Source organism: Cupressus sempervirens, chromosome 10 (genome assembly GCF_028749045.1).
Source record: "Cupressus sempervirens isolate cs-2001-9-10 chromosome 10, ASM2874904v1, whole genome shotgun sequence".
In the NCBI taxonomy this organism is placed as follows: Eukaryota; Viridiplantae; Streptophyta; class Pinopsida; order Cupressales; family Cupressaceae; genus Cupressus; species Cupressus sempervirens.
The window spans coordinates 781,217,810-781,245,103 of NC_143127.1; the positions used below are offsets into that span (position 1 = coordinate 781,217,810).

Consider the following 27,294-nt stretch of genomic DNA (forward strand, 5'->3'; position numbering starts at 1 on the left):
AATTTTTAGAGGGTCTTCTATATCAAATTTTTAGGAAAAAAAAACTCATTAGAGATCTCATTATTCTACTTTTAGAAATATAAATTTTATATTGTTATGATTTTATTTACTATTTTTGCATAATTTTAATCACACTTGGTACCTAGATGTAAAATAGTGAGGTTCACTAAGACTTTAATAACTTTTTTATTTTATGATTTTTCTTAAATTAATATATATGTCATCAATCTAAATACAATTGTTTTCAAGCTAAGAAAAGAACAATTTTTATAAAAAGTGAAACTTTGTTCAAATTATGGTGTCTGTACATGAGAGGTTTTAAAATTTATCTTAATAGCCAATTTAAAATTATTAATAATAGAATTGAATTTAATGAAAAATTAAGGAAAAATATTATCATCAATGTTTCATGTGGTAGGTAACTTCATTTAAAAGGATTTATAAGAATTCATTTATTTGTGTCAAATTATGGTGTTAGTACATGAGTATGGTATTGTCCTAAAACAAGCATTTTGAAAAAATAGTTTTTAAAGATCCACACTAGAAAAAAAATCTATCATATGGCTACACCAATAAATAAAATATTCAAAAAGTAGATTCTAAACACTACAATTTTTATTTTTGAATTTTTTTAAAAATTCAATCTCTAAATGCATCAAATTTTGATATCAATTAACAAGAAATTTTAAAAATAATTCCACTTTTTGCCCAAAAGTGAAACCCAAATTTTTGTACTTACCCACATGCTAAAAAATTAAAGCAACAATCTATCCTAAGATTTAAGGCTCTTTAGAAACCATTGACCATAGTTGACTAAGGGCTTAAAGTTGTGCCAAACTAGGAACTAGGCCTTACAAGTGGGTCCAAATGCATAGCCACTATCTCTAACCTATCTTATAGGTTCTTAGGACCTTGAAGATGTCCTTTAAATGTATCAAGACTTCATTTATTGAGGGTTCTCCTCCACCAAAAAATATCTAGGATGGGACCACAAAAGAGACAAGAAGGAGAACATTCTTTGAAATAATCCTCACAATATTGTTTTATGATAGGAGACTTTATGGAAGTAAATTCCTAGGATTCAATGGCTCAAGGAGTGAGACAAAAAAATCTAGATTCTTTCATCAATCTACATTTAACTACAGAAAGTGGAACTCAATCTGGGAGTTTTCCTTAGAGAAAGACAATATTACTAACAAGATGGAGGTTCAACAATAGGTGGTCTATGATTTGTTTAATCTTCTTAATCAAGCTCCAAATCCTCCTTCAAAAGAGAGAATGTCCAATCTTCTCCAATATATCCCCACTTGCACTCATTCTAAAGATTTCTTCGTATTAAAATATCTAGTCACTATAGCCCAGGTCATAGCTACTCATTTTTCCTTTAGTAATCACAAGTCACTTGGGCCAAATAGTTTTTCTTTTTAAAAAAAAAATAAATTCTATGAGATAGTGCCCATAAACATGGGTATTGGGCATCCAAATAATTTATTACTATTGTGATTTGGAGTTTAATCAAACTTAAAGGTTTATTTGGCATGGTTTTCTCCCCATATTATTTCTATGGGGGTTTGGGTGCTACGGGCCAAAGATGAGGTCAAGGGGTTGCACCCCTAGTGCACTTCCTATCGTAGTTATTGCATGACTTACTCTAGCCCTAATTTTGTAAGCAGTAGAAGCTTGTATAAAAAGGATTAGGGTTAGGGATTTAATAATGTAATATTGATATTATAGATTCTTCCAGTGGTATTGAGCTATAAGGGATTATAGATAATAATAATATTGGACTTGTTGTTGGTGGACGTAGCCCATGGATTGGGTGAACCATGGTAAATCTTGTTGGTTTGTATTCTCGTTTATGTGATCTACTATTTTCTGGTATTGGTTATATTTGCATGGAACTATTATTTCTGTCTGAGCTTAATCCTAACAAGTGGTATCAGAGCCAGATGGTCATCAATTTTTTAAAGCTAGACCATAGTCATTGTTTTTGATAATCCTCTGCGAGAAGGTCTCACAGTTGAGTGGGATCAATGATAGATGAGGGTAAGTTGAGGGTTGGAAATTTTAATGGGTAGAACTTTTAGTCATGTAAGATGCAAATGGAGGGCTATCTTTAACAGAAGGATTTACAAAGGTGTTGGAAGGAAAAATTAGGAACCAAGGAACTATGAAAAATGAGGAATGAGAGATTTTAGTTATAAATGCACTTGGAATCATTCGATTATGATTGGCACCATCAGTGACATTTAACATTACAAAAGTGAAGAAAATGAAAGAGTTGATAGAAACCTTAGTGAAATAGTATGAAAAGCCCCTTTCTTCAAACAAGGTATTTCTCATGAAGCATTTCTTTAATATAAAGATGACAGAAGGTGAATCTGTTGGAGATTATTTAAATCAATTTAATATTGTTACTAGTTAGTTATCTTCCATTGGTATTAATTTTCATGAAGAAATTAGGGATTTCTTGATTTTCTTTTCTTTTCTTGAATGTTGGAATGGCTTGGTAATGGTTGCGAGTAATTCTATTTCTGGATCTAATACCCCAAAATATGATGATCTGATCAATGTTATTTTGCATGATGAAACTCATAGGAAAATCTCAGGTTGATCTACATCAGGAATTTTTTTGAATGCATAAAGAAATAATTCTAGAAATCATGGGAAATCAAGACGAAAGTCAAAGGGGAGATGTCTCAATCGAGAGGACCAACTAACTATTTGTACTATGGAAAACAAGGGCATAAGAAGAAAGATTGTTGGATCAAAAGAAAAATGATGGAGATAAACTAGAAGGGAACAAAGAGGTAAATTTGGTAAGTAACAAATCCAAAGGGGATTCTTTGCTTATTTCTTTAGAAAGTGTTGATGATTCATGGGATTTAGATTTTGGTGCTTCATTTCATGCTACACCTCATATAGGTTATTTTGTTGATTATGTTCAAGAGGATTTTGGGCTTGTTTATTTGGGGGATAATGAACACTATCAAATTGTTGAAAATCATAAAGCTAAAATTAAGTTGTAGAATGGGAATCATTGGCTACTACATTAGGTAAGACATGTTCCAAAGCTGAGTAGGAATTTAATTTCAACATGGCAACTCTATGATGATAGTTGTGTAGTTAATTTTATTGATAAAAGTTGGAAGGATTCAAAAGTTTCCTTTGTGGTAGAAAAAGGTGTAAAAGTAGGCACCTTATATCTTTTTACATGTCATATTGTTCCTTCTTCTTTGATTGTTTTAGAAAAAGATAAATGTTTAAGAATAGTTGCTACAATTGAGCAGGGAGAGCAAATGATTGTTATGGATTCTGATACAATGTTATGGTGCAACAGCCTTGGGAACATGAGTGAGAAAGATATGAAAGTACTTCATTCAAAGAATGTTTTACTAGGTCTAAAATGTGTTAATATGGATTTCTATGAAAATTGTGTGTATGGGAATAAAAAAGAGAATGATTTTTGTGAAGACTAGAAAGGAAAATAAAAGTGAAAAATTATAGATTGTGCATATATATGTATGGAGTCTAACTTAGGTATCTTCCCCTGGTGGATCTATTTATTATGTTACATTTATTGAAGATGAAACTAGGACTATTCATTGAAAAATAAAAAAGAAAAAATGATGCAGCTAGAAAAATCTAATGTATTTCAAACAATTAGGAAATGGAAATGCTTGATTGAAAATCAGTCTATTAAGAAATTAAAATGTCTTAGATTTGATAATGGTAGTGAGTATTTTAGTCATAAATTTGGAGATTATTGCTCCACTAATGGTATTCATTGGTAGAAATTTTTTCCAAGGATTTCACAAGAAAATGGAGTGGTTGAACGCATGAACAAGACTATAATTGAGTGTGCAAGAAGCATGAGGTTGCATGCTAGGTTTCCCTTAAAAATGTGGGTGGAGACTATCAATACTATTGTATATTTGATTAATAGAGGTCCCTCTACTCCTGTGGGTTGTGGTATTTTAGAGCAAGCATGGACTGGTAAAAAAGTAAGTTATTATTTTCTCTGAACCTTTGGTTGTGAAGCATTTTCTCATATAGATTTTGAAAATAGAACCAAGTTGTAAGAAAAGTCCAAGAAATGTGTATTTGTTGGATATGGCATTAATGAATTTGGTTATAGGCTTTGGGATTTTATAAATCATAAAATTGTAAGAAGCAGGGATGTCATATTCAATAAGAAAGTGTTGTAAAAAGTTCTATTACAAAAACATGAGAAGAAAGAAAATGATTATGTAGTGTTGTTTATGCTCCAAATGATGGTGTTCCAAAAGTTCCTCATGATTTGCAACAACCACAACAACAAATATGACAAACCCCAGTGAATGTTAGATTGTCAACAAGGCTAAGTAGACCTCTAGAAAAAATTTCTCCTTCTTTGAATTCTATTTTACTTAATGATGCTAGTGAACCTAAATATTATGATGAAGTTGTATAGGTGGATACTAAGATTCAATGAGAGTCTACAATGAAAGACAAAATGGACTCTTTTCTGAAAAATAAGACTTGGGACTTATGCAAATTGTCTGGAGCTAAAAGGGCTTTACAAGATAAGTGGGTTTACAGGTTGAAAGAAGAGGACAAAAGTAAAAAAAGACTTGATGCCTAGTTAGCGGTAAAAGCATTTGCACAGAAAAAGGGCATTGATTTTGATGAAATATTTTCTCTTGTTGTTAAAATGAGTTTTATTCACATTGTTTTAAGTATTGTGGCTACTAAAAATATGCATTTGGAGTAGCTTGATGTTAAAAAAACCTTTCTTCATAGTGATGTGGATGAAGAGATATATATGGCACAACCACAGGGATTTGAGATCAAGGGTAAGGAGAACTTACTACACAGATTGAAGAAAAGCTTATATGTTTTAAACCAAGCACCTCATTAATGGTTTCTAAAATTTGATAGTTTTATGCATAAGCATGGTTATATTAGGTGTCATTCAAATCATTGTGTTTATTTTAAGAGGCTGGATGATGATAGTTACAATATGTTATGTTTATGTGTTGATGATATGCTTGTAGCTAGGTCTAATATGGATCACATTAAGTGGTTAAATGAACAATTAGCACATTCAATTTCTACAAATGATTTGGGGATAGAAAAACAAATACTTCATACAAAGATTTAATAAGATGGGAAGAATAAGATATTAAAATTATCTAACGCTGATTGTGTTGCAACATCTCTCTATGGAGAATACTAAAGCTGTCAGCACACCTTTACCTAGTCATTTAAAGTTGACTAAGGAGATGTATCCTAAGATACAAGAAGAGGAAGATAAGATGTCTAAGGTATCTTATGCTTCAGCTATAGGAAGCTTGATCTATGCTATGGTATGTACTAGGATAGATATTGCACATGTAGTGGGAGTTGTTAGCAGGTATATGAGTCATCCAAGAAATGAGCATTGAAATATAGTTAAATAGATTCTTAGATATCTGAAAAGAACATCCAGTAAGTATTTACTTTTTGGTGGCTCTACTACTAATTTACAAAGTTATGTTGACTCATATTTGGTAGGGTATATTTATACCAAGTAGAGTACTACAGGTTATGTATTTACTATTGGTGGGGCGGCAGTGATCTAAGTTTCTCAATTATGGAAGGTTAATTCTTTATCGACTATATAGGTAGAGTATGTTGCTTCTACAAAGGTAGCCAAGGAGATAATCTAGCTTCAATTCTACATGGAATAATTGGGACACCCATAGAGGGATAATTATTTGTTTATAGATAGCTAGAGTGTCATTCATCTTGCAAAGAATTCATCTCCGCATTCAAAGACAAAATACATACAGTTGTGGTACCATTTAATTCGGCTAGTTTTGGATGGTGGATAATTAAAGATAGACAAGATACATATAGATGATAATCTAGTGGATATGTTTACAAAGGTAGTAACAAAGGAGAAGTTGAATTCCTCTTTAGCTCTGGTTGGTCTTTTAGACTGAATAGAATAAAAGAACAACAGAGTCTAGGGTTGTTGATATATTCCAGTTGGAGCTACTATGATCAATCTCCAAGTGGGATGTTATTGTTGTGGAGTTTGATCAGTCTCCATGTGGGAGATTTTTGTGATGTGGAGCCTAATTAGACTCAAAGGTTTTTTTGGTACATTTTTCTCCTCATATTATTTCAATGGGGTTTTGGGGGAAGCACACCCAAGATGGGGTCCTAGGGCAGCACCCCAAGTGTGCTCCCTATTATGGTATAGGGTGGGGTCAAGGGAAAATGTCCCTATGGGGTTTTTTAGGGCCAGCATCATCAAAGCCAAAAATGCACTTATATTGTAAAAGGCATCAATTGTTATTTTTCTTACTGTATGACTTATTCTAGCCCTAATTTTTTAAGTGGCAAAAGCTTGTATAAAAAATCTTTAGGTTAAGGATTTAATAATGTAATGGTCATATTGTAGCTTCTTGCAATGGTATTGAGCTATAAGGGATTGAAAATTTTAATCACTTGATAATAATAACATTGGACTTGCTATTGGTGGATGTAGCCCAGGGATTGGGTAAACCATTTTAAATCTTGATGTCTTGTGTTTTCTTTTATGCAATCTATTATTTTATGGTATTGGTTATATTTGCATGTAACTATTATTTCTATTTGAAGTTAATTGTAGCTATTACCTTTGGGGCTATTCTGAAAGAGCTCTATAGCACCTTTATTCTCCCTATTCCTAAGGTTATTGGGGCCAATAACATCCATCATTTTTTACCCATCATCTTATGTAGTACCATTTATATGGTATTCTCCAATTTATTAGTGTCTTACATGTGAGACTATTTATGAGGTATTATCAAAGATGTAATGATAGAAAATAGGGTATAAGATATTGGATGTGAGAGCCATAATTTTTCCTATAGTAATTGTTTTCATGGAGGAGTTTGAGTATTGAGCTTTGTTTGCAAAATTGGTAACTAGAAGGGTGGTTGTGATATTTTTCCATGTTTTATTTGAGGTGATACTCCTATAAGAACTTGCATTGCAAGTGTGTTTTAAGATAATTCAATGAGATTAATACATAATGTAGGTCTTACAAAGTTTTTTTTTTCCATAAGGAATTCCTTCATGATAATTGTTATGTCACATAGTCATTTTTGTTTCATTTATGCTCTTATTTGTTTCCTAAAATCTTTGTAATTATTAAGTAGAAAATTTTATAATCATTATCTCAATATTAATATAGAAAGAAATTCTACATACCTTTTCTTTTTTAAATAGTATTATCACAGTCTAGATAGTTTTGGTTCTATTTGTTCAACACATAGTTTTTTGAGCTAACCAAGGTTTGAGTGGAAGATTTTGCAAAGTATTTTGTTATAATTATTGTGGGATGGTAAATATGAAAATAATGTATGGAAGGAGTGATGCGTGGATTTTTTTTGGCACAAAATTTTATTTGTGTGAGCTAAAGATGGATAATATTTTTATTGATCAACATCTTTTAGAAGTTGTCAATGAAAATGTTCCTACTTAAACAAATTTAGTTGCATGGTATAATATAATAGACATAAAAGACAACTTAATTCTCATAATATCGAGCTTTTTTGACTTTGTTATGAAAATTTTGTAAGAAGAATCTAATTTCAAAAATCTTTGGAGGAAGTTAAGTGAGATATATCAAGAAAATTATTTGAGAACAAGATTTAATTGAGGAAGAAGTTGAATTATTTGAGAAAAAAAGAAGGTAAACTATTATCTAAGCATATAGAAAGCTTTAATATATTAGTGACTCAATTCAACTTAGTAGTGGTGCCAATGAATGAATAATAAAGGGTCAAATCTCACCATTTTTATTTGTAGGCTAATAGGATATAATTGTCATGGCCATAGTGATCATTGTAGTTTTTTTTAAGATGGATGACATTATTGGTTCTTTACTTTCTCAAGAGATGAGAAGAAAGGTATTTCTGAATTCCAATGAGGTTTTGAGCATTTGAAAAGGATAAAGATAAATAGGAAAGAACAAAAAGAGAACCATGATGATTCTAAATCAACTAATAAGTGTATATTAAAATCCTCTAGTAAATCAAATAAATTTGTTAGAACTATGGAAGAACTGATCACTCTTGAAAGGACTACAAAGAGGAAGGAGGAGGAGGAGGAGGAGTGATGTAGGAGCATCCAGAGGTATAAGGGAAATCCTGTGTCACCCAAAAAAAAAGTACCTAGACATAGTTCTGTTTCAAGTATTTTCATTTTTGGATACACATTTGGATCAAATAACGGTTCCAACTCTCACAGTTCCACTATTAGTATTCTGGGTTAGAGTATTTAAGCACCTTGGGATACATATAAATGCCACAAAAATAGGACTATTTAATTGAGCCATAATTATGGTGAATCAGAAGGTGTAAATTGGAGGGAGGATTTAAACTATAATTTAGAACATTCTAGAAAAAGAATTAGGTCAAAAGGTTGCATGGTTTGAAGTTTATCACAGTTTTTTAGTTTCTAGAGACCTCCTAAGAATGCTTCAAAGTTAGGTTTGAGGCATTAAATTACCTTGTACAGGGCCAAAAAATGGGGGACAAGAAAAGCTGGTCCATAGGGCTATAGAGCACTCTGAGAGCTTTTCAAAAATGTAAACGATTCGTCGATCAGAGCTACGGTTCAAAAGTTATGCCTCCTGGAAGTTTAGCTACCATTTTTGGATTCTTCTAATTTTGTACCAACTTATAAAGTGACTTCTGGAGCCTTCCATTTTGGCAATGGATGCCAACTAGCATTTTCTAGAATGTATTCCTAATCCTTAACCCATTGCAGTCTATTTAAGGACATTTCTGGCATTGTCAAAGGCAGTTTGAAGTAGAGTTTGAGAGAAGGTACTGCAAGAAGAAATTATCTCCAGATTTATGCTATTGTAAGCCCATAGGGCATGTTTTGGAGTTTTTTTCCTCTTCACTAAGTGTACTAGCATATTTTCATAGTTAATAAAGTTTTCCCTTTCCTATTGTGTCCATTCTATGCTTGGGTTGTGTCTCCATCAAGGAGAAGGAAGAACATGAAGAGGAACAAGAGGAGGAGGAAGAAGAGGAAGAGGAGGAGGAGAGGAGGAAGAAGGAGGAGGATGAGGAGGACGAGGACAAGGACGAGAAGGAGGAGGAAGAAGAAGAAGTAGGAGGAGGAGGATGCGGAGGAGGAAGAGAAGGAGGAGGAGGAAGAAGAAGAAGTAGGAAGAGGAGGAGGACGAAAAAGAGGGATGAGGAGGAAGAGAAAGAAGAGGAAGAGGAGGAAGAGGAAGAGGAAGAGGAAGAGGAGGAAGAAGAGGAAGAGGAGGAGGAAGAAGAGGAAGAGGAGGAGGAAGAAGTGGAGGAGGAGGAGGAAGAAGAAGAGGATGATGAAGAAGAAGAACATGAAGAAGAAGAAGAAGAGGAAGATGAAGAAGAAGAGGAAGAAGAATATGAGCAAGAAGAAGATGAGGAAGAAGATTATGAGGAAGGAGGAATAAGAGGAGGAGGAGGAGGTGGTGGTGGTGGTGGTGGTGGAGGAGGTTACATGTTCAACATTCTTGGACTTTCCAAAATCAAGAGTAATATTTTTAAACATGTTAGAAACTTTGGAGGGAAAAGGGCTCACTTCCCCCACATTTTCAGTTTTATCCTCACCTTCTATTTCTTCTTCTTCCTATTTCCCATAGTTGCTTCTCATGGACTTACGATTGGGATGAGGCCCAAAATTTTTCCTAGAGTTGTCTAGTTTGGGTATGGGAGAGTTGTTCAAGGGAATTTTTTCTCCCAATCTATTTTTCAACCAATTAGTGCCCTTACTTATGGTTCCAATATTTTCAACATCCAAAAATTTAATTTTCTCTTCCTTAATTTTCTATGCCATGGTTGTGAGGTCCTCTTTGGTTGTAGGTTTAGAAGTGGGAGACGAGATTTGAGAATTTATTATAAAAGGAGGAAGGATAAAGCTCACAATTTGAGGGTGAATGCCTTTATAAAAGTAAAAAAATAGAACATCAAGACTTGGTGGTATACTATGTAATATTTTTCCTATTCACATTTTTTCATTGTATTACAAACATAGTCATCCAGAGAGTGTAATAGAAGAACATGAAAAACAACGCATTCTTTGTTTCAGAAATAATTTAGAAATGGGAACTTATAGTAATAGAAAACCTTAAATATTTCTTCAAGAGTGATATAGTTCATGACAACATAGAAGACAATATTCCATGGATTTGGACACTTTTCATGAGAAAACCCACCATGGAAGCAAGCAAGGGCTTCGTCGAAGTAGAAAATTTTTTTGAGGCTTGCTCAATCATTAAATCTAGGATGCTTTGTCCATTATTTCCCTTCCAACAAGAGGCTAGTGTAATTGGCTATAAGTTATTCCATGACCTCAAAAGTGACCTCATTAATGGTGTCCTAAACCTTCTTCTAGGAATCAACAAATTTCTAGGTAACCATCTCATAATGACCCACTATGTTTTCCATAAATGGAATAAATCTATCATCTTTCAGATAGGACCATGCCACTTTTTCATCCCTAATAATCTTCTCAATTCTTGATGGTTCTAGTCTTGAATTCACCCCTTCCATAACCTCATCATCTAGGTCAAAAACCAACACCTTGTCCCCCTCATTAAGCTCAACCACCATTCTCTCCACACAATTGATTAGATTTTTAGTGAAAACTTGAGATAAACCCTTGCAAAATATGAAGTATCTTTTATAGCTAAAGGAACCCCAAGTGAAAAAAAACCTTTTGAGAATCATAGAAATGAAGTTATAATCAAGTGTCTAGATTTTGAAATCCTCATGACATCTAATTAACTCCCTACCTTGAGATTTTGAAGCCCATCTTGGGCAGTGTGAAAAATCTCCCCAAATTTTCTTTCAACTATTGACTTTCCTCTACCCATTAAAAATAATGATCACCATCTCTTCACTAGAAGTAGAATCATAAATAAAGACCTCTTCTAGAATCATCATCATCATCATAACACACCTAGCTAGAATAGTAGGATAGCTAATAATATTAGGTAAACCCATCATGGAAGGACAACACTTATCAAACACTGGGTTGTGTCTCATAACTTAAATGCCTCTTTATAAGATAGCATTTTGATCACTATTGGGATATCTTACTCATCTTGCAACTTTAATGACAATCATAGAGTCTCCCTCCATAATCCAAATTTTACTTACCATGCTCATAGCTAACTTGACACCTCCACAAAAGTCCAACTACCTCAACCTCATTTCTTGAGACATTTGGAAATTGCATTTCCTAAAGTATCCATTGATACCACCACCTAGGGAATTTCAAATTATTCCTCCCACAACTACTCCCTCCACCTACATAGATCTATTAAAATTCAACTTCAGCTAGTTTGGTAGCGTGGGGTTGCCATTTACTTTGCATCCTTTGGATTATCTTTAAATTATCCATTCCATAAATTTTTTTATTAATGTTCCACACTCTCTCCTAGGCTCTCTCAATGTAGGTTAGGGGGTTAGGGGGTAGGGTGGAGGTTCCTGTTAGAGTAAATAATTAATTAATTATTAATTATTTGTTCTATTTACTTAAGCTTACTTAGGTTAATGCATTTATTTAATACTTAGTATTTAATGCATGTAGTGATGAGTTGTTGACAACACAAGATTTTGTTCCCTTCTAGTATGTTCCACTTTTTTGTGGATGCTTGGCTGTTAACCTTATCCTCTACCTCCTTCCAGCTTGTTCTACAAGCTTCCTTGAGGCCTTTATAAATGGTCTCTCTCTCATTGTAAATTCATCCATTCAAATAGCAATTTCATTTTCCTATTGTGAAATATTTTCTCTTGCATTGTTTGCTTCAAGCTCTTGCTCCTTTAGTTTCTCTTCAGAAAACTAATTGCATGTAGGTGATCTTGGTGACTGCAAAGTTGCATTTCATCAACCCCTACATGGTATTAGAGCCTCCCTACTGCTTCTTGTTCGAAGGATTTTTTTGAAGCCACAATTCAGAGACACAAACACTAGTTTGTTTGTGATTTTTTCTTCAATTGGGAGGAAGAGAATTTTTTTTAGTATTTGGAGAAAAAGGAGAAAGAAGATTTGACATAACAGATCTAATATTTTTTGTGTCTTTTTCTTTATTTTTTGGAGGTGCAACGGTGACGATTTAGAAAAAATAATTGCAGCAGTGATTTTCAAACAGCAATATCTCCCTCATACAGACTCATTTTTTCAAGATTTTTTTTTGTTTTGGTGTAGGATTTCGTGAGCTACACATTGGTGCAGATGGTTTGAGATCTCTATTCTTGAATTTTTCTATAACTCGCAATTCTCAAATTTTTTTACTTCAAATGCTTAGTACGGGCTCATCTAGACACATAATCAGGTTCTATTTCTTTTGAAAGTCTATATATTTTTATCTACTTTCCAGATCTGCAATTAGATTATAGGTTCTATAGAAAAAAATATTAATTTCAAAAATAGGCCCTAAATTGGCTATTATAATCACACTAAGTAAAGAGTGCCCCATTTATACATTGTTGGGGGGGGGGGGGGGGGGGTGTGAGCATTTTCTTTTCTATAATTTAGTTTAGAGTAAGACCCTTCTACTTCTATCTTCTTCTTTATCTCAATGGTGGATCCATCTGTGACCTATCTCACACCACACAACTATCACACCTAGAAGGCACAAATAACATGGCTTCTCGTGTCAAGGGGCTTATGGTCATGTCTCGATGAGAATCAACCTATTTTGACATGGGATTTTGAATTTCTTTATCATAGGAACAAAATGGATGAGGCCATGGGATTGATTGCACTAAACATTTCAGACAATCTACTATTTTACTTGGATGGTTTGACTAATCCACGAGCTTATTAGCTCAAATTTCAGACTTTGTTTGGCAAAGTAAATAAGTTTTGAGCACTTTAGCTAGATGCAAAGTTGAATTCTTTGAAACTTGATAGTTTTCCCACCATTGAGGAATTCTTGATGAAATTCAAATCTCTATGTACACTTTTGTTGGATGTGGGAAAACCAAGATAGATGTTTAGTGTATCTTTTTGATACTCTGAAAGTTAAGGGGACAGTATTAGATCTTCTCTTCCACTTTCTACTCCACTATAGATGCCTTGGGTGATAGACATAGGATGCCTTCATTTGAGATATTTTGTGATTGGTTAACCCATGAATAGTCAAAGATTACTCAAATGGATTCACTTTCAGGTTCATAGTCACAAGCATTTCTTGCCAAGGATACATAGGAGCAGAAGTTGAAGCAAATATCAGATCCCTCTTCTAGTGGTTCATCATCTTCTAAGAAGAAGGAGAAAAAGAAGACTGAAACTCCTACTTTTTCCTATTGTGGGAAACAATCTCATGATGAGGTGCATTGTTTTCAGAAGAGATTTGATGGCTATGGGAAACAAATTGTAGATTTGCAAGCTCTTCTTCAAAAGAACGCCATTTCTTCTCCATCCTATTCTACCTCACAGGGGTCTGCCTTTTAGTCTTCTTCTACATGCTCACCATCTACATTAGATCTTGGAAAGGGTCATGCATTATAGGCTACCATTACATCTCCTTCACAGGTAACTTGGATACTAGATTCAGGTGCTTCTCACCATATGACATCTTCTCAAGCTGTCTTCTCTACTCTTGAGGCTTCTCCTATTCCTCATGTTATCATGGGGAATAACACTGCACTACTAGTCTATGGGAAAGGTTTAGTTCACATCCAAGATGGTATATTCAATGATGTATTGTATGTTCCATCTTTGTCTACCAACCTTCTCTCAATTTCTCAGATTACACGCAGTTGATCAGGGAAGACAGTTGAGTTCACTACTGATTTAGTCTTCATTTGAGATTGTGCTATAGGAGATCTTATTGCTATAGGGGTAGTTGATCCTTCCACTCATCTCTACACCTTCTCACACTTTGGTCCACCATCTCCATTGTTGGAGCATGACTCTTCTCTTTCACAAAAGCATCATGTGGTGTAGTTAGGACACTTGAACCTTTGTATTCTTCTTGAGATCCCTGTTTTGACTGCTACACCACATCTAGTTGAGGGCTTTTCTCCTCTATAGGATTCTTCTTCCACTCTACTTGATCCTCCAGCTTCATTCATTGAGACTCCAAGTACACTTTTTTCAGATACTACAATGGACATTCACGACAGTGTCATCACACCTACCTTGGGAATTCCATTTCAAGATCTTCATCCTTTTTCTTTTGGGCATTAGCTAGGCCTTCCAGAATCCCCTCTCATTTAGGGGTTTCCTTGTTATGTGCCTTTGTTCCTTCCACATTGGATTTTCATTGGTTTGATCATTTCTATAAGGGCTCCATCATTCTAGGGGGGCTTTGGTGTCTATTCTCATGGGGGGGCTGGTTGTACTTATGCTTTTGAGAGAGTCTCTTGAAAAAATTCCGATGGAAGTTGTCCTTAGCAGGTCTTGTTGAGGCCTTTCTTCCTTCCTTCCTTTATTTTTCAAAAGTTTTTTACTTACCTCTTTTTGGGGGAGGGTTTTTCCCACTGGTTTTCTCTCTTTCCCAGTTTATAGTGGTTGCATCTTCTTGCATTGTACATGGGTACCTAACATGGCCTTGTTGTCAGGACGCATTTTATATTTTCATCTTAGTTTTGCAAGCTTAAGGCATTCCCCTAAGTTGCACTTAAGGGGGGTTGCTAGAGTAAATAATTTATTAATTATTAATTATTTATTCTATTTACTTAAGCTTACTTAGGTTAATGCATTTATTTAATATTTAGTATTTAATTCATGTAGTGATGAGTTGGTGACAACACGATAGTTTGTTCCCTTCTAGCATGTTCCACTTTTTTGTGGATGCTTGGTTATCAACCTTATCTTCTACCTCCTTCTAGCTTGTTCTACAAGCTTCCTTGAGGCCTTCATCAGTGGTCTTTCTCTCATTGTAAATTCATCCATTCACATAGTAATTTCATTTTCCTATTGTGAAATATTTTCTCTTGCATTGTTTGCTTCAAGCTCTTGCTCCTTCAGTTTCTCTTCAGCAGGCTATTTGCATGTAGGTGATCTTGGCGATTGTAGAGTTGGATTTCATCAACTCCTACAGTTTCCACTTCCATATTATCCCCACTAACTTATTCCTCCCATACCTTTTCAAAGGTCAACCCTTAAAGGGGTAGCTATATCTATAAATTTTTTGTTATTCTATTATTTCCATAAGTTCCAGTTATCATGTGGGGATGGATAGCCTTCCAAGGCAGATTTATAAGGGGATGTTCTAGAGGGTAGTGTCACCCAAGAATAAATTGGGAGGTTGAATGGTGGAAAGCCCATGACACTCCAAACTTCACAAAAATACATTTCTAAACTTGGGCAACATAAGAGAAGTTGATGAAGATGGGTGCAATGGACTCTTCCTCCTTATAGCATATCACACATCTATTACAAATATAGAAGCTAGACCTCTTGAGGTTATCAATCATGAGAACACTATTATCCATGACTAATCACCAAATGAAACTAATTTTGAATATAAAGTGAGGATGCAAAATATTTTTCCAATCTAGATTTTCCATATCACTTGCTAGGGAAGTGTAAGAAAACTTCAAAGTAAATTCCCAATTTGAGTTTTTGTCCCATATAATTCTATCCTCCTCTAGGAAGTAAGGGATACATGTCCCCTTCAGCCTAGTATTAAGCTCTTTGGCTAAAGTTTTATTCATCCCACCTAACTTATCCGAGCTAAATCTCTTCCTTTGATTATTTTGAATGTAGTGTTTCACCATTTCTCCTATCCCCATGTCCCCCTACATTTTAGTATAGTGAACTTTGTTTCTTCAAAAGAACCTTCCTCCTAGCATTTGTCCCTCTATAATCTAACCTAGTTACCATCTCCCAAGGTCCATTGCATACCCTCTTTCAGATATTTCCTCATCTTTGTGATGTTATTCCTTATCTTCTAAATAGCTAGAAGATCTTCACCAAAAAGAGTCTAGGAGAAAGGTTAGTAATTCAAATACTTAGCACTCATAATATGATACTTAAGGGTAGACGTTTGTGCCAGTCTCCATCCAACCTTATTCATGAGGGATTTATTAAGGTCTCCAATTCTTCTCACGTTCAAACCTCCTTATGATTTCAGCATACAAACTTTGTCCCAACTAACAAGGCTTAACTTCTTCTTTTCCTTCATTTCATTCCAAAAAAAATTGTCTTCTATCTTCTCAATCAGATATCTAAATTTACTAGATATCTAAAATAAAGATAGTAAGTAAATATGGATACCTTTCAAAGAAGTTGAGAGTAATTGATGAATACTAGCATTTCTTAAGACCTTCCCTTTCCAACCTACCAATTATCTCTATATCCTCTCAACCACCATACTCAAGAACTTGGGGGTCACAACTTTGATAGTCAAGGGAGAGTGTCGGATAAGAGTCAGGGAAGGAGAATAATTGACATTCCAATTCCCTTCTAATTACTTTTTGAGTGGCCATCTCTATATTAGAAAAATATAATTTACTTTTTTGATAATTTATATGTTGTTTTGAGACTTTAACTTATCAATTCAGAGTCCTTTTCCAAACCTTCACCTCACTGATGGAGGATATTACATAGAGAAAGCTATCACCAATAAAATGTTGGAGAACTGCTGGGGAAATTTTTTTGCAAGATTAAACCCTTTAATTTCACATCATGCCACCAATTCTAAAACATTTCAATCAAGAATCTTAGAAAACATTGTGAAGAGATAAGGTGACAATGGGTCACCCCATCTAATCCCCCTCTTTTCCAAGAAGAAAGGTCTTGATGAGCCATTCACAATAACCAAAAATTGGATAGTATTAGTCATCACACCAATAAGGGTGATGAAGTATTCTCAAAAACCAAGTCTCATGAGAATCCTAATAAGAAACTCTCTTCTTACCTTGTAATAAGTCTTATACATATCCAATTTCAATTCCATAGAAGAATTACCATACTTTTCTATGGAATGCAAGACCTCATGTGAAGTGATGATTGAATCCAAGATCTGTCTCCTAGGAATAAATCTTTTATGAGTTGTACTAATAATTTTGTCTATGATGAGTTCCATACTATTGACCATCACTTTTGAGAAAATTTTGTAGATGGTATTATAAAGGCTTATTCGTCTGAATTCTTCTAGCACATTCCTTCTATTGTTATAATAATTTATTAAAAAAGATTATTGCTGATTTCAATATAAGAACATGGGTTTATTTTCTTAAGAGTAAAGCTAAAGTTTTTAGTCATTTCAAAGAATTCAAAGAAATGGTTGAGTTAAATTCTAGAAAGAAGCTAAAATATTTAAGAATAGATAAAAGAATTGAATATATCTACAAATATTATGATATATTTTGTAATATTATATTAAGAGATAGAAGAAAATTCCTTGTTATCAATAAAAGAATGGAGTTGTAGAATGTGAATAAGACCTTGATGGCCAAGCCCACATTTATGATAAATGGTGTTAAATTGAAATACAATTTTTGTGCTAAAGCTATAACTACTACCTGCTACCTCATACACATCTTCTACATCTACTCTCTTTGATAAGATCCTAGTAGAAGCATGTTTGGGCCACAAGCCTTTACTGATATATCTAAGAGTATTTTGTTTGTGAGGCATATGGTCATTTGTCAAAGGAGAAGTGGCCAAAATTAGAAAATAAATCTATTAATTTTACACTCATTTGATATAGTTATGGTGTGAAAGGATACAACTTTAGAGATCCTATTGTGCCAAAGTTTTTTTACTAAGAAGTGTCACTTCTAGAGAAAGTAAGCCTTGTTTTATTTTCAATAAAACTATATAAAATTGAAAAAAATAACAATGTGATTCAACTTCTTACTACACATGAGAAAGTTGAATATGGCATCTTAGAAAGAGAAGAAGTTAGAGAGAGCTCTATGAGTTTAGAATCATTAAAGGAGCCTCAACTTAAATCGAAATATGAACTTGTTTCAAGGTTTGCTAGATAAAACAACAAGAAAGGTATGGTTATTCTCCTAGTGGTATGAGATGCATATTTTCTCTAAATGCTAATATTGATAAACTAAGATTTATAAAAGAGGCTTTTATTATCAAAGATTAAAAGTGATGTAAAATAACTTTCGATGAAATGATGGAAGCTCTTTAGATGAATGACACATGGAACTTTATCCCATTTTCCAAGGCACAAAAGTTTGTTGGATCAAAGCTCAAATAATCATATTTTTTACAAGTGAGAAAAACACATTGACTATTGATAGGTGAGTACTTCATCTTAGAATCAATTAAAAATGAACATATACTAGTAGAATATGTTATTGCCTCTATCTACCTTCATCTTATAAACATATATTTATTTATTTTAAATTTTTTTCTACAAAAGTCTTTGTTTTTTAATTTATATTTAATATATCTTATGTATTACGTCAAACTACTTTATTATACCCAAAAACACATAATTGTACACAGAAAATATTATTCTTGTAATGTAATGTTCTATAGTCAAATTACACAATAACTTGTGCAAAATTCCAAAGAGATACAAACTGGTGATCTCCTTCCTTCTCTCTAGAGAACTGACTGTGAAAGATAAAAGAAGATCCAACTGGCAGTCCATCTGCCATGTTCATCAGCAAGTTTGGCGAATCCACTATGACTCAACAACCTTGCTATTGCTATTAGGCTCTACAATATTGGAGATTTCTCTGTCACTACTTGGATTGTGTAAAAGAAGCTCCAAGCCTAGGAAATCATCACTAACATCATCATTATTACTAGTGGAGCTCAAGTGCACTTCTTTTTTAGAGGAAGTTAGAGGGAAAGGGAGGGAGTGAATCAATTCACGTTAATTAAAAGTGCATCATGTGCATGAGCTGCCATCTCAATGGTGTAAGAAATGAATCAATATGAAAAAGTATAACCCAAGACTATGAAAACATTAATTAGAACTAGACCTATCATCAACTTAACATCATTCTATAACCATGCAGAAATGAAATCGCTATCATAGTCTAATCTAATTCCTTTGATTGAGTGGGATCTTGGGATCACTTGTATACCCTAGTCTCTATAACTGGTAGTAAATTCTCTATGTTGGAATATTAATTACAATTGTATGATTCTCCTTGGAGCTAAACACCCACCTACCAACATTGATGGATTGCATAATAGTCATAAATATGAATGTGGTAGTTGAAATTTTGAAATATAAAAAGAGTGGGAAAAATAAGACAAATGGAATGATCTAATTTCATTCGATTAGTATACAGAGAGAAGAAGTTGAAGTTGCAGAGCAGAGAGAAGTTGTAGAGACAGTGGTCGACAGATCCAGTTGTTAGAGCACAGAGAAAAGGAAGTTCATTTCATGCCTGTAGTTGCACATGTTTCTTCTCTAATCATTCTGTAAGTTGAATGTTTTATTGTTTCATTCATCTTGTCGAAGCAGTGATTGCTCCAAGCATTGTAGTATGCAGTCATTAGAGCTATAAGTTTAAAGTTTAAAGTTTCTTCAGTTTGAAGTTTAGGGTTATATTAGGGTTTTTTGGTTGAAGCCAAATCCTACCAAATTTTGTAATGGTTTAATCAAGTCAAATAGTAAAGCAAACATGCATACTTGAATCCATTACTCTTCCCTTTGTTTATTGCATTTGATAAGTTTATTGTTGAGTATTTGAAGCTTTGGATCTTTGGTTTTAATGGTGAAAATATTCACATCATAAGTTTGCACTCGGTATTGTCTTTGGTAGAAGTCATTTGTAGTGGCTACCAAGTTCACTTAGTGCCTTCTTCTACCTTTCTCAACTCTCTAGTGGCTACCGAGTTCATGCGGTAATCACATTGTCTCCGAGTTCAATCGATAATCACACCCTGTAGTGTCTACCGAGTTCTTCATTTACTAAGTTGATTTTTCATCTACCGACCTCACTCGATATCTAGTGTTTATCAATTTGATCTTCATTTACCAATCTCACTCGGTAACCTCTCCTGCCACTTAGTTTCTTAAGTGCCGAGAAATTTTTTTGCCACTCGGTAATAGTATTTACTGAGCAGATTTTTAGGTTTAGGGTTGTGAGTTTTTAAATTTGTTTTAGTATTTCTCACATGGTATCAGAGCTTTGAGGCCCCACATCCAAAGTGAGTTAGGGCATTTGTTTTCTGGGATATTTATCATGGCAGGAGATGTATGAAAGATATGGTAGCAGCCACCATCATTTAATGGACAAAATTATGATACATGGGCAAAGAAAATGAAGACCATAATGGTAGAAAATGATTTGTGGGAGTTTGTAGTTAATGGGTTCAATGATGTGACAAACCCAACTTAGTATGTTGCCCTCACAAATGCACAAAAGATTCATTTGAAAGAGTCAATGAGAAAGGATGCAAAGACATTAAGTTTGATTGAAGCAGTAATGACAAAGATGGTATTCCCAAAGATTGTAGCAGAAAATTATGCAAAGGAAGCATGGGATATCCTTGAGAAAAACTTCAAGGGGAATGATAAAGTCCATACAGTAAAGCTACAGAACATAAGGAGGGAGTTTGAGAACCTTCAGATGAAGGAAAATGAATCAGTTGTAGACTTTAGTTCAAGGACCTCCAATGTGATTAACAAGCTAAAGTCAAATGGAGAAGACCATCAAGAGCAGAGGATAGTGGAAAAGATATTGAGGAGTTTACCTCATAAATATGAAAATTTGGTCATGACCATAGAAGAGGCAAAAGACCTCACTATTTTGAAAATGGATGAGTTAATGGGTACACTTCAAACCCATGAGAATAGGATCAATAGATCTACATATTCTTCTTCCTAAGAGCAAGCATTCAAGGCTCAGTCAAATCCAAGAGGAAGGGGGAGAGGAAGAAATGGCTCAGGCAAGAACTCCAGAGGTAGAGGCCAAGGTAATGAAGGACAAAGAAATGCTATAGGAGAAAGCTCAAGAAGAGCAGATGGAGCAAGTAGCTCTCAAAATACATCTAGAGGAGGTAAGAAAAACTACAACTCAAATAGAAGTAATGTAGAATGCTACTACTATCATAAATATGGGCATTATGTAAGTGAATGCTAGAAAAAGTAAAGTGATTAGTCAGGACAAGAAAATGTGGTTGATGTGAATGTGGCAAGTGGAAACAATGTCGTTGCCTTCATCATGTGTAATGTTGGTGAAGAGGGAAGCCCTAAGGTTTGGTACCTCGACAGTGGATTTAGCAACCACATGAGTGGTAATGAAACCTTGTTTTCATTCATTGACAAGAGCTTCAAATCAGAAATTAAGATGGGTAACAATGGAACCCTACCAGTTGTGGGAAAAGGGTCAATTATGGTCTGCACCAAGAAAGGTGAGAAGAAGGAAATAAAAAATGTGTATTTCACCCCTGGTATGAAGCACAATTTGATTAGCATTGGTCAGCTCATTCAAAATGGATACAAAGTACTGATGGAGAATACAGGTGTGTCATTCAAGAAAAGGATGGGAGCAAGAACTTACTTGCAGAAGTTCAAATGACAAAAAATAGAATGTTTCCCTTGAGGATAGAGACATGTTTCTCATCTCAAATTGGTGTTGCACCTCCCACACAGTCAGCTCTAAGGAGTGTGATTGAAGACCCCTCACAGCTATGGCATCTCAGGTATGATCATCTTGGCTATGCTGGTTTAAATTTATTGTCAAATTAAATAATGGTAGAAGGTTTGCCATGAATAGGAAATTCATGTGACAAGTGTGAGGCTTGTATTTTGGGTAAGCAACATAGGCTTCCTTTTCATTGTAGAAATTCTAAGAGAGCTAGATATTCATTTGAGTTAGTACATACTGACCTAGTTGGTCCTATGCAAGTTACTTCCATTAGGGGGAGTATTTATTTTATGACATTCATAGATGATTTCAGTCATAGGACATGGGTGTATTTTTTAAAGAATAAATATGAAGCATTTGATAAATTTGTAGAATTTAAAGCCCAAGCTGAAAGAGAATGTGGACACTATATCAAGGTCCTTAGATCAGATAGAGGAGGGGAGTATACCTCCAATTCTTTTGTAAATTTTTGTAGGAAATATGGCATAAAGAAAGAGCTCATAGCTAGCTATACACCACAGTAGAATGGAGTGGCTAAAAGAAAGAACAAGACCATTGTTGAAATGGCAAGGAGCATGATGAAAGAGAAAGGTCTCCCAACTGAATTTTGGGGAGAGGTTGTGGCAACAACAGTTTACCTAATTAATAGGTGTCCCACAAAGGTTGTTCATGATATAATTTCAATGGAAGCATGGTCATGAAGAAGATGGACAGTTGAACACCTAAGGGTGTTTGAATGTGTTGCATATGCACACGTACCTAAAGAGCAAAGGAAAAAATCTGATGGCAAAGGTGTGAAATGGATTTTCATAGGGTATAGCCAAGAATCAAAGGCATACATATTGTATGACCCATTGAACAACAAGATGATTCTTTCAAGAGATGTGGAATTTCTTGAAAATCATTCTTGGTATGGACAAATTGATGAGTCACCAAGCACTTCAATTAAAGTGTCAATTATGAGTGAAGAGGATGCTGATGAATAGCAAGAAGAAGGAGTAGATAGAAGAAAAGGCAAGCAGCCTCAGTCATTATCGAGCTCCTCTAGGCATGGCCGAGTGTTAGGGCCAAGCAACAGTAGTGAATATTCTGATCCCACACTCTCCTCCCTATTACCAAGAAAGACTAAGAGTCTTAGGGAGATATACCAAGATGAAAGGTATGAAGATTATGATGAGAGTGTTAATTTTGCATTATTTTCTCATAGTGATCCAATATATTTTGAAGAAGCTATTAAGGAGAAGAAATGGTGTAAGGCCATGGATGAGGAAATAAATGCTATAGAAAGAAATGAGACTTGGGAGCTAACTGAATTGCCTCCCAATAAGTAGGTGATTGGAGTGAAATGGGTCTACAAGACCAAATGCAATGTTGAAGGAAAAATTGATAGGCATAAGGCAAGGCTGGTAGTCAAGGGCTACAAAAAGTAGTATTGTAGAGATTATAATGAGACCTATGCCCCGGTTGCAAGAATGGAAACCGTGCATGTTGTCATAGCAATTGTAGCTCAAAAAAAATGGAAGGTATACCAAATGGACGTGAAGTCCACCTTCCTAAATGGTGTATTGAAAGAAGAAGTCTATGTGGAGCAGCCACCTGGTTATGAAGTTGCAGGTGAAGAGAACAAAGTATATAGATTGAAGAGAGCTCTCTATGGGCTCAAACAAGCTCCAAGGGCATGGTACAGTAGGATTGACTCATATTTGATGAGCAATCTCTTTAGAAAAAGCAATGGTGAGCCTACTCTCTACATCAAGGCAAAAAATGGAAATGTTTTGATTGTTGTCTTATATGTAGATGATTTGATTTTTACTAGTAATGACAAGGGTCTAATTGGTGAGTTCAAAGAGGCTATGAAAGATGAATTTGAAATGACAGACCTAGGTCTCTTGAAGTACTTTCTAGACATAGAAGTAAAATAAATACATGATGGCATCTTCATCTCTCAAGAAAAGTATGCAGGGTAGATCTTGGAGAGATTCAAAATGCAGAATAGTAAGGTTGCCCCCACACCAACAACAGTAGGTCTGAAGTTGAGCAAAGAAGACTCTAGCAAGAGAGTGGATCCAACATTATACAAGAGTGTGGTTGGAAGTTTAATGTACTTAACTACAAATCAGCTAGACCTAATGCATGCAATAAGTTTGATTTCAAGATTTATGAAAATACCAAAGGATTCCCATTGGAAAGTGGGAAAAAGATCCTAAGGTATGTGAAAGGTACCAAGGGATTTGGAATTTTGTATATTGCAAATGATGATTTCAAGTTGGTGGGATACATAGATAGTGATTGGGTTGGGAGTATAGATGATAGGAAGATTACTTTTGGATATGTATTCCATATGGGATCAGGTGCAATTTCATGGGCATCCAAGAAGCAACCTATTGTTGCTCAATCTATAGTAGAGGCTGAATACATAGCAGCAAATGCAATAGTATGTCAGGCTATTTGGTTAAGGAGGATCTTGATAGACTTGAATTAAAGGCAAGAGGATGAAACCATAATTTATTGTGATAGAATCTCATCAATTGTATTGTCCAAGAATCTAGTCTTCCATGGGATAAGCAAACACATAGAGTTCAGATATCACTTCATCAAAGAGTTGGTGGAGAATGGGGATATCAAAATAGAATTTTGTAAGTCTGAGCAGTAGTTAAGAGACATTTTTTCCAAGTCATTAGGCATTGGAAGTTTGTACACCTAAGAGAGTGTCTTGGTGTAGTTGATTTGGATTAGTACCGATCCTTGTTTGTTTGGCTCGGGATAAAGGGGGAATGTTGGAATATTAATTACAATTCGTCGATTCTCCCTATAGAAAAATGCTCACCTACCACCCTTGATGGATTGCAGAATAGTCATAAATATGAATGTGGTAGGTGAAATTTTGAAATCTAAAAGAGGCAGAAAATAAGACAAAAGGAATCATCTAATTTCATTCAACTACTAGATAGAGAGAAGAAGTTGAAGTTGTAGAGTAGAGAGAAGTTGCAAAGAAAGTGATCAGCATATCCAGTCGTTAGAGTGCAGAGAAAAGGAAGTGCATTTCGTGCCTGCAGTTGCATGTGTTTCTTTTCTAATCATTCTGTAAGTTGAATGTTTTATTGTTTCATTCATCCTGTTGAAGTAGTGATTGCTCCAAGCATTGTAGTATGCAACCATTAGAGCTATAAGTTTAAAGTTTCTTCAGTTTGAAGTTTAGGATTATTTTAGGGTTTTTTGGTTGAAGTCAAATGCTCCTAGATTTTGTAATGGTTTAATCAAGTTGAATAGTAAAGCAAACAAGCTTACTTGAATCCAAATTACTCTTCCCTTTGTTTATTGCATTTGATAAGTTTATTGTTGAGTATTTGAAGCTTTGGGTCTCTGGTTTTAATGGTGAAAATATTCACATCATAAGTCTACACTCGGTATTGTCTTTGATAGAAGTCATCTACAGTGGCTACCAAGTTCACTCGGTGCATTCTTCTACCTTGCTCCACTTTCTAGTGGCTATTGAGTTCACTCGGTAATCACATTTTCTACCGAGTTCACTCGGTAATCACACCTTGCAGTGTCTACCGACTTCTTCGTTTACCGAGTTGATTTTTCATCTACCAACCTCACTTAGTATCTAGTGTTTACCGAGTTGTCCTTCATTTACCAAGCTTACTCAGTAACCTCTCCTACCACTCAGTTTCTTAAGTGCTGAGCAAATTTTTTGGCACTCGCTAATAGTATTTATGGAGAAGATTTTTAGATTTAGGGTTGTGAGTTGTTAAATTTGTTTTAATATTTCTCACACTCTATATAAAAATGCTTATGAAACTCAATAATCCATAACCTAGGTTTCTTTTTAGCTCTAAACCTCGCCATCTCAAGAACAGAATCAAGTAATGTTGAGAGTCGAATCACTTTTAGGAAAGGCCAAAATCTCCCCTAGATCAGATCAAATTGGACAATGTATGCTTAATATTTGAAAAAATTCTTTGCTGGCTTAGAACTGGTGATGGGACAATCCTAAAACTTTTAAAACATACTTTGCTAGCCCCTCTTGACATCATTCTGAGATCAATTTCATGACACACTTAATTGCATGCACTCTTGACATGTCCAATGGCATGTTCATCCTTCCTCTTCTAGTTGTTCCACAATATCTTATTCATTGTTTACTCATTTGTCCAATGGCTTGCTTAGGATTTTCTTATATGGTGTCAACCAAAATTTTGGTAGTTCTTTTATAATTTTAAGGAGATACCAGCTAATATAACTTTATATCTGTCATAGCAACACTCGACCTTCCAATTAATTACACAATAATTTATGTGAAATCCCAAAGAAATACATACTGATGAAATTTCAATTAATTATTTTATTTCAGTGGAAAGGGTATTACTCGCAGAATTAGATGCAACTACGAGTCGATTCTAATAATTTCAATTAGTTTTTGGAAGAAAAATATTACAGGATGTTTTTTATTCATTTAAGTTCTGAGTGAGAACATAGATTCTACGCCTATTGTATCCATGTCTTATTTGTTGATTGAAAAGTTCAATATACCAAATGGAAAGGTCCATTTTTTATTGAGAAGTACAATGTCGTAAATGGTGAATCCAGTAATATGATTGTGGATGAATGTTTGCTGCAATGGAAAATAGTTTTATTCAAAATATTTTTATGTCATGATTTATTATGTCAAGAGGTGTTCTATACAATGGCAACACAAATGTTCACCATGGGAATATGTCAAGATTTCTTGTCAATAAAAAAGAAAAGGCAGGAGTTACAAACTTCTAAATTAAATATTAAATTATTAAATCAAAAAATAAAAATATTCCCAAAATAATAGTTGGCCGAAATAATAGGTCAAAAAAGGGCTCGAAAAAGTAGGAGCCGAAAAAATAAGTGTGAAACAATTTCAATATGATTTTTTTTTTTGTTAAATATAATTTTGCATGCAATGCAAATTCATGCTTTTTTTGTGGGGATTGGAAGAATTTGAAATAAATTCATGGAATGTGAAGAGACATCTATTGGGGGAGATGAAGAGTTTCTCACGGCTAACAGCAAACTCGAAGCTGGATTGACTACTGAGGTGGCAGATGTGGGCCCTTTCATGCCGTCAGTGTCTGTTTCTTAGCAGGTCACCATTAATTTTGAATTCCATCTATTCCCGCCTGATGTCAAATAGATGGAATGTTCAGATAAATTATCTGTTGCTTCAGATTCTTACCCAATAATTGTTAGTCCCTGCCACCCATAGGCGGGGACTAATGTTTTCATTGCACTTCTCCATTAGATGATGCTTCAGGACTCAAGAAAATGTTAAAACATGCCCACTAAAATCTACCTTGGTCTTGCATTTTCATTTGCCATTATTTTCTATTTGGTTTTTTTTGCGTTTCTATTGGTTCCAAATGAATTTTTTGGTAGTCTTTTCATTATATCTCCAAGAAAATTTGATTTGAAAAAGTGTACATTGCATTCCACCTATTCAGCATGTGCCTTTTTGCATGTTCCTGACAATCCTCGAGCTTCTCAAAGTCTATTTTTAGGATGGGAATTTCTTATTACCATCATCTTCTCTACTTTACCATGCCAAAAATTTCCTTGGCTTCTGGGTGTGCTTTTTGGTCCTCTCCTGCTTGTGAGTTTATCTTGCTCCTTTTCTCCTTACTCTACATAGGCACATTTTTTTCTTCATCTAATCACAATTTAAAATGAATTCTTGTTCGATTTTGCAGTTATGACTCATTTATGT

General features: G+C 34.5%; 1 protein-coding gene across 1 annotated transcript in view; it reads left to right on the forward strand.

Moving 5' to 3' along the window:
- LOC149536209 (ethylene-responsive transcription factor ERF024-like) overlaps positions 1 to 26,673 on the forward strand; it is a 51,351-nt gene extending 24,678 nt beyond the window's left edge. The window contains exon 2 of the mRNA XM_089806248.1: positions 26,560 to 26,673. Coding sequence (XP_089662374.1) covers positions 26,560 to 26,673 — 114 coding nt within the window. The remainder of the gene's footprint in view (positions 1 to 26,559) is intronic.
- The last annotated feature ends 621 nt before the right edge of the window (positions 26,674 to 27,294 follow it).